Source organism: Suncus etruscus, chromosome 1 (genome assembly GCF_024139225.1).
Source record: "Suncus etruscus isolate mSunEtr1 chromosome 1, mSunEtr1.pri.cur, whole genome shotgun sequence".
Lineage (NCBI taxonomy): Eukaryota > Metazoa > Chordata > Mammalia > Eulipotyphla > Soricidae > Suncus > Suncus etruscus.
The window spans coordinates 77,703,901-77,712,756 of NC_064848.1; the positions used below are offsets into that span (position 1 = coordinate 77,703,901).

General features: G+C 42.6%; 1 protein-coding gene across 1 annotated transcript; it reads left to right on the plus strand.

Annotated features, from left to right (window-relative positions):
• The first annotated feature begins 7,744 nt into the window (after positions 1-7,744).
• On the plus strand, positions 7,745-8,315 carry TAL2 (TAL bHLH transcription factor 2). Its single transcript, XM_049774290.1, is given in 2 exon segments — positions 7,745-7,975; positions 7,977-8,315. Coding segments are annotated over 2 exon segments (570 nt in total).
• Positions 8,316-8,856: the final 541 nt, after the last annotated feature.

Below are 8,856 nucleotides of genomic sequence, written 5' to 3' on the forward strand. Positions count from 1 at the left end.
TAGCTCCTGGCAGGCTCAGTGTATCACAGGGGATTCAGGGAATCAAACACGGGTCTGCTAAGTACAAGGCAAATTTGCTCTACCGCTGTGCTCTTGCTCCAGTTCCAGAGGAAGTCCTTTGTAAGTGAAAGTACAATTTTAAATATTGCGGTCATGGACTCTTGGTTGGAGTGACTTTTGAGCAAAGACTTAAAGAATGTCAGTTCATTGAGGAGAGGGATTTGTACCTGACTTATTTTAGGTAGTTTTCTCAGCCCTTTGATTGGGACCTGACCAGAAACCTGATTTTCTATGAGAAATCAAGAAGTAAAGGTGAAACCTTGAGGTTAAGTTTCACAGTTCAACAGCCATGTTTTACCACACTACATCGGACAGATTGCCAGAATTATTCATTTATAAGCTCACTGTGCCTTACATAGGATTCAGTTCAGTGACCTTTCAGTGGGTTGCTGTTAAGACTGGAGGTGGAGGAACCGGAGAGATAGCATGGAGGTAAGCATTTGCCTTGCATGCAGAAGGACGGTGGTTCAATTCCCTGCATCACATGTGGTCCCCTGAGCCTGTCAGGAGCGATTTCTGAGCACAGAGCCAGGAGTAACCCCTGACCACTGCCGGGTGTGACTCCCAAAACCAAATAATAATAATAATAATAATAACAATAATAACAATAAAAGAATGGAGGTGGAGAGAAGTGTGTCAATCTGGAGAAAGGGTTTGTTTTGGTTACAGGAAGCAGCTAGCTCAACGGATATGAAGCATGAGGATGCCTCGTGTATTCTAGAAACCAGAGATGTCAGGGTGGAGGAGGAAAGATACATTAGCTAGAGAAGGATCAGACAGGGCAGAGCCCATAACAGGGATCTGGGGAGCATTCTAAGTACTTGAGCTGAGTAAAATGAAAAGGGTTTCCACAAGACCCTTCTGGGTAGCGGTGAAGAGCAGGCCTGGAGAGAACTAAGTGCTGAAAATAGAAAGAGTCCATTGAGAGATTGCTGAAACAATTGAGTCCAGTGGACATAAATAAATAAATTTTAGAATCTGACTACTGCAAAGGTAGTTCGACTTTACTGGGGAACTGAGGGAACCTACAGCTCAGTTTCCTCCTTACCTCTTCAGATCTCAGAGAAGATGCAGATCGCAGATCCCACCCTGGAGAGTTCACCTGCCCACCTCACCCCACACCCGACACTGAGAAGCAGGTGGTTTTCAGACTGCCGTAGGATGCCCAATTGAGGGGGGGGCTCTGGTAACCCCCAGATGGATGATGCAGAGACCCAGGTGGGTAGGCTGCACTCTGCGCCTCCGGTTGTGGGTTTCAGGCAGCCCCCACCCCCGCTTCGTCCTCATACAAAGAAAAATCCATCCCCCAACATTTCCCGGGAGCCGGGAGGGCCTGTCCCGGGTGTCGAGAGAGGGGAGGGCCTGGCGGGGTCCGCAAAAGGAAGGGGACAAAAGGCGGGGTCCTATATAGGCGTCGCGCCCGGGCGAGGGCGCACAGTGGCCCGGGGTGCACAACAGCGGAGACTCTTGGCACTCAATAAGAAGGTGAGTCAGACTGCGGGATTTGGGGGGCTCCGCGGGGATCCTATACAGCCTCAAGAGCAGGCGTTACAGTCGCTCCTCAGCAGGACAGGGGTGTGGAGGAGACTTGGTAGCAGCCACCAAAGTGACTAGGTGAGACGACTCACTCGGACACTTGCCGCGGGACAGGGGCGGTGGGGCCCCTCCCGGGGAGTGCACGATGGAGGAGAGACCCAGGGTTACCCCAGCGACTCCCCCACCCCCACATCTCAGGAGGCTGTTCCCAAGCCCCTCTATGCGGGTGAACAAGTTGGGTGCACGCGGGCTTGGAGTGCCTAAATGCGAGTCCCACAAAGGCTTATTGAATAGCCGCTGGAGCTGGCAACTTGCAGGCTGGACAGGTGCATCTCTGCACTGCCCAGGGGTCTCCCAGGAGCGGGGGATTCCGGGCAGACGGGCCTATTTAGAACACCAACATGCAAAGTTATCCACCACACCCACACACACACCCACACCATACACACACACACACACACACACACACACACACACACACACACACACACACACACATGCTGGGGGGTGAGATTGAGATTGAGTAGGCAGGTAAAAAGTTAGACAAGGGAACCCCATTTTCTTGGGGAACCACACCAGGAAATGTTCAGTGTACCTACTACATCTGGCTGTGCTGGGTTTCAAGCCAGATGCAACTGTGCGCATCAAGGCAAGGTAAGTACCTGGACTGCAAGGACCAGATAGACGGTATAGCGGGTGTTGGCTGGTGGATTTGATGCCTGAACACATATGGTCCCCTAAACAGGGTCAGTGGTATTTTTAAAAGGGAAAAAAAGAGGATGGATTCACTTCTTCATTAGCTTGTACTATCTCTTCTGACATACAAACTACATTTGTGTTTTTAGACCTTATATCCTTGTGCACTTATCGGCTTTTCTTTCTTTATTAAATGAGCACATGCTACTTTTGTAATAATTTCAAAAGATTGGAGAATGGGACTGGAGCAATAGCTCAGCGGGTAGGGCATTTCCCTAAATGCAGCTGACCTGAGTTCGATCCCCAGCATCTAATATTGTCCCTGGAGCCTGCCAAGAGTAATTTCTGAGCACAGAGCCCAGGAATAACTACTGAGTACAACTGAGTGTGGCCCAAAACCCACCCACCCACCCATCCACACACACACACACACACACACACACATACACACACACACACACGTAGGAGAAGAGACACCCTCCCCTAACTCAAATATATACATACTCACCTCCCTCCCTACGTAATTTTCACCTACTTCTGGTAGAATGATGAAAAGGGAGCCGCCCACAGAGCCAAATGCCAGCAAGACATAGAAAGCCTGATAGAAGAGGTGAGGGTCTGAATAACTGGCACAGGCCCCAGTAGGAAAGTTACCTGTGAGCCTGTCCCTTGTCCGTACTTGACTTGGGCTGCATGACCTGGGTAAAAAAAAAAAAATCAAATTAGAACACCAGCATGCAAAGTTATCCACGTGGAAAAAAATGTGACTTGAGTTAACTGTGTATTATGTTTCCTAAACACACACACACACACACACACACACACACACACATATACATACACACATGTAGCAGCTGGGGGGTGAGATTGAGATTGAGTAGGCAGGTAGAAAGCCAGACAAGGGAACCCCATTTTCTCTTGTGGGACCAGCATGAAAAAGCAATTCATGCTGAGGCATCCACCCCTTTCTTTTAGTGTACCATTGTCTTTCTTTGCTTTGGTAACCTGTTTCCTCCAGTGGTGACAACAGAATTTTGTGGACACTGATACATAGGCATTCTCAATCTCAGAGCCCACCAACCTGGAATTATGTAGATGAAATTCAGAAGTTTCTATATCTCAGTGGAAAACAATGACATATTTTATTTCCACCAACTTTTCACCCAAACTTTATGTACTAACAAGTTTCTGTGGTATATGCGATATTGGTGACTTTGTCATAATAGGTGACAGATCATTTTATTTCACCTTATAAATTCTTGGGAAAAATCATTTACATAGTATTATGTAGTAGAAATTATGATACTAAACCTGCTTATTTTCTGTGTTAGGATGCAACACATATATACCTTAAAATTCTTATAGTACTGAATGTAATTTATTTTTTTACCTATCTGTAGATTTTAATTTATATATTGAAATCATTACTCTGGAGTTCAAGGGGCTGATGCATGCTTTGTGTATGCAAGATCCCTCAAGTACAGAACTATAAGTAGTCCCCAAATGCTGCCAGATGTGCCCTCCCAAACTAAAAGTTAAATCATGACATTATTCTGAGAAAGAAACAAAAGAATTTAAATTTTTGCTCTGGCCTTGAGGGTTTCTTGTGACATGTCTGCTGTAAATCTTAAGGATGCTCCTTTGAATGAAATTTCCTTTTTTGATCTTGCTGCTTTCAATATTCTATCTTTATCTGTGAGATTCATCACTGTGACAAGGATGTGTCTTGGGTGATTTTCTTCCAGTCTCCTTTAGCTGGTACTCTTTGGGCATGCAGGATTTGATTGCATGCAGTCTGGGAGTTTTTCTGTGATGATGTCTTTGACTTTTGATTCTTAGGGATGTTGGTGATGGGAATGTTGCACTGGTGAAGGTGGGTGTTCTTTATATGACTAAAACCAACTACAATCATATTTGTAATCAAAGTGTTTAAATAAAGATATTAAAAGAATGTTTTTGCTTTGAGCTAGAATTTGTTTCTGGGTTTCTCAAACATCCACCAGGGTCCCCGATACCAAAAGGTGATGGACCCCAATTCATTTTGAAGTTGGTGGTAACATGATGCACAAACGATCAGTTTTTAGACACAGGCTTTACCACTGATTCTGTGTGTCACATGTGACAAGAATTTCAGCTTTGTTTTGCATCTGTCAAATGTTTTCTAATTCTGTGGCATCTGTATTATTTTGAAACTCTGGAATCAGCCATTGTTTCTTTGAATTGGAAAAACACTGCATGCAAGTTTTCTCTGAGTTAAGTGCTTCAGTAATTTTCCAGTGGCATTTACTTTGAGTTTTTCCAGCTTGTTAAATCACTGATTTCTTTTCCCCCTGTGAAGGAGAGGAACACACTTGAGGAAAAATCAACAAGTATTACTTATCACCTCCTAGGCTGGCAGGCTCCATTTCAGAATCCTGTCTACTCTTCCTTTTTTCCTCTGTCTGCTTCCAACACAATTGGATTGGGCCCTCTTGGGAGAAAACAACAGTTAGTTTATCCTGCCTAATCTTTTTCTTCCCTGCTTGAAAAAGACCCACCAACAGACAAGAGTTGATTTAGTGAATAAGCTAAACCCTCTTTTGACAAGAGAAGCTTGAAAGTAGCCCAACTCACAGGGTTCTGGATGCAAATCAGCTAGCCTTGGTAGGAGAAAATCTGCATACTTTTTCTTCTTCCTTAAAATCCCCTTGATTTAGGTTAATAGGTTAGCTTTAGTGGAATCCCATTCTGATCACACATACTTTTATTGTAGAAACAAAGATCAGATTCTTTAGAAGGAACAAAGATTAGATCAAAGGCAACAGGTCTGAAATTGTGGCATTTCAGGACAGAAAGAGAAATGGTTGAGCTCATCAGGATGGAAGGATGCCATGAAGCCTGTAGAACTCCTGGTATTATATCTCAGCAGCTCCAGTGCTCCCTTCTCCTTGTCACCAAGTCTCAAAATTCAGTAACGAACAACTAATTTCTGTACAGTGACAGTGAATGTTAAAGTTTAAGGCTGGAGTTGGGAGAAAGACTAAACCCAGTTGTCTCAGTGAGGAAGTAGATCTAAGTGGTTGGTGGAGGGATGCTGAGGCCAGGCCTTGAAAATGGCTGCCATTCTTCTAACTACAAGCTTTTCCACACAGCATTGGACTCTCCCACTACAAAGAAACAAGAAAGACCATAGGAAATGTCCACAGGGCACATAGTTGATTGAAAATTTTGCCTTTCGAGTAATGACATTTTATAATGAAACAGAACCCTTGCACCTATTGTGCCAGGTATATAGTGTCTATTTACATTTGTAAACTTTATATAACTTGAAATTGAAAAATGTAGACTTTTCCAGAATTCTGTAGCTAGGAAATTGAGAGGTGAGATTCAATGCTAGGTGTGTCTACTTGACTTTTAATGCATGTAAGATGGTTACAACAAAGTTAAAACTTATGATATCAATGTATAAAATTTGTTTCTGCTTTGAAGCCCATACATTTTCTTAAAATTTTTATATTATGAAGTAAGGAATATAGTTTCTTCTTTCGAAAATATAAAATGACACCAAGGGATTTAGAGTAAACGTACAATTTTTCTTTTTGTATTTTTCCCTATTGTCTTCCCCCAATAAACTATTGTGGGTAGTTTGGCCTGAATCTTTCCAGATATTTAATTTTGCTTTGTTTGTGTGTGTGTAGATGTATGTGTGTATATGTGTGTGGGGGGTAGGGGGGAAGAGGTACTATACCCAGCTGTGGTGAACTATGTGGTTCTAGGGAATGATTCTACAGCTCCCACATGCAAAGAAGCATTCCTACCTTTTGAGCCATGTCTCTAACCCTCATTTACTCTTATGGCATGAAATAAATACATTGAGACTCATATTTTCAGGGCCAGCGAGGTGGCGCTAGAGGTAAAGTGTCTGCCTTGCAAGCACTAGCCAAGGAACAACCGCCGTTCGATCTCCGGTGTCCCATATGGTTCCCCCAAGCCAGGGGCAATTTCTGAGCACTTAGCCAGGAGTAACCTCTGAGCATCAAACGGGTGTGTCCCCAAAACCAAAAACAAAAAAGACTCATATTTTCTATTCTACTCTATAGTTTATTAGGGAAAATTTTAAATCACAATGAACTATTACTTTTTTTTATTGTTTACAGAGCTAGTGATTGTAGTATCTTAACATTTATGGGTTGGGTTCAGATATTTTAGCTCTTACCTGATGTGAGGCCTTTCAGCTAAGAAAGCTTACCAAATATGTTCTTATTAATGGACTTACGTCACAGTTAATTTTCTTAAAATTTTATCTCTAACTTACTATTAACTAAATCTACACATATGTATTATATTCATATACAACTTACTCAGTCCTACACTATGCTTGATTCTGAGCCAGTAAGAAAAGTTGCTTATGTGAGAAAAAATAATAATGTAGGAATAAAACAACCATATAACTTTAAGGCTTCAAATTAGCTAAAGGAAAAAAGGTTGAAAGGATTTCTTTGTGTTTTTTTTTTTTGTTTGTTTGTTTTTGGTCACACTTGCAGTGCTCAGGGGTTACTCCTGGCTCTACACTCAGAAATCACTCCTAGCAGGCTCGGGGAACCATATGGGATGCCGGGATTCGAACCACCATCCTTCTGCATGCAAGGCAAACAAACACCTTACCTCCATGCTATCTCTCCAGCCTGAAAGGATTTCTTTTAATCTATTTTCTTTTGCCATGTTTTCTTCTTTTCTCAGAAAAGAAAAATCAAAAACAAACAAAAAGCCTTTAAGGCAGTGATTCTCAATTATTTTCTGTCATGCCTCCCTAGGAAGAAGAAAACATTTTTTGTGCCTCCAGCACGATTGTAAATAGTATCTTTATTTTAAAAAAAAACCTTTAACCTGCAAATCAAAAATATATAAAATAATTTGAGCTGATTTTTTAATCAAAGGTGATGTCTGGATTAATGGCTACAATGATTACGTTTTGCAATGCATAGCTTTTCGAAGCGGGGTTTGAAGCAGGACACAGCAACGCTCAGCTCCAGAGACATACAGAGACATAAACACAGGGCTTAGCTTGTTATGACAGTGTTTGCTGAGGTCAAACATGCCCCCCTTTATGGAGCCTCACACCCCCCTTTGGGGGGCATGCCCCACTATTTGAGAACCACTGCTTTAAGGAAACAAGGGCTGAATAGATAGTATTAGAGATTAAGATTTTTCCTTGAATCCCACCAAAGTTGGTTCAAATTCCCTGCATTATATTTGATCCCCAGAGCACTCTCTAGGTGTCACTCCTAAGCACAGAGCCATGTATAGCCCCTGAACACATGTAATTTTGCTCCAAAACTTTTAAAATTAATTTCTAAAAACTGGGTAGAAGATATCTCACCTCTCAAGTTTTTGGCAGGACATGCCTCTTCCTGATCTTTGACAAGGTATTGGCCCATGGGCTCTTTCTCTTTCCTGACTCAGGATTCCAAGCATGACCAGGAAGATCTTTGCCAATACCAGGGAGCGATGGAGGCAGCAGAATGTCAACAGTGCCTTTGCTAAGCTGAGGAAGCTCATCCCCACTCACCCTCCAGACAAAAAGCTCAGCAAGAATGAAACACTTCGCCTGGCAATGAGATACATCAACTTCTTGGTCAAGGTTTTAGGAGAGCAAAGCCTGCAGCAGGCAGGAGTGGTTGCTCAGGAAAACATCCTGGGACTCCTTACCCCCAGCACCTCATCTTCCGGATAGGACTCTGCTTGTTGACCACCAGATTCCTTCACCTGGCAAAGGCCACTCCATTCCACAGTGTGGCCTATCTATCCCCTTCCAGAGTATAACTTGTTCAGTAGCTGCTGACTGTGGACAGCCTTTTGCATGTTTCAGAGTCAGCTTGAGACTTTGGAAACATGATTTTAAGCTCTGTAGAAGGTGCTCCGGGAACCAACAGGAGGCCATGAGCACTCTGGCCTTGCAATTTGCAGAACCACCTGTCTCTATTTTGTCTGTACCCAAATGCATAAAGTGTATGATACAAATTGCAGGTTTCAAAGTGGTTTAAAATCCTGCTTTACTCAATGTTGTTTCCAGTTTTAAGAAAGGATGGATGAGTTAGAAGAGGGATATGGCTCCAAAACCTCTTTCTTCCTGACAAGTCCTAAGGATTATCTTGAGCAAAAAACATAGTGAAGCAAGGATGAAGTTGACCCATGCCAGGACAACCCTTGTGGAAACCAACCTGGAGACTTGTGGGAAAAGCTTATGGAGAAAAATCACTCTTGATGAGTGAGGATTGTGTGATTGTGTGGAAGTGCTTGGCATTCCTTGTCTCTGTGGAAATGTGCGGTATAATTAGCATTGAGTCAGTCATGTATATGTATCTCCAAGCCAAATAGGGTATCATATTTATGACAGAAAAGGACTTGGTAATTTATGATGGAGAGTTAATTGTGTCCTTATAGAAGAGAAGTTAAAATAGGCAGTCTAACCACTTTGTTTCATGTATCAATTAATAACATTTTAAATTCTGCCTGAGTTCCTACTGATTTAAGACTGGTTTAATTTAAGTATATTTATGAAGGCCCAACATTACAATTTAATTT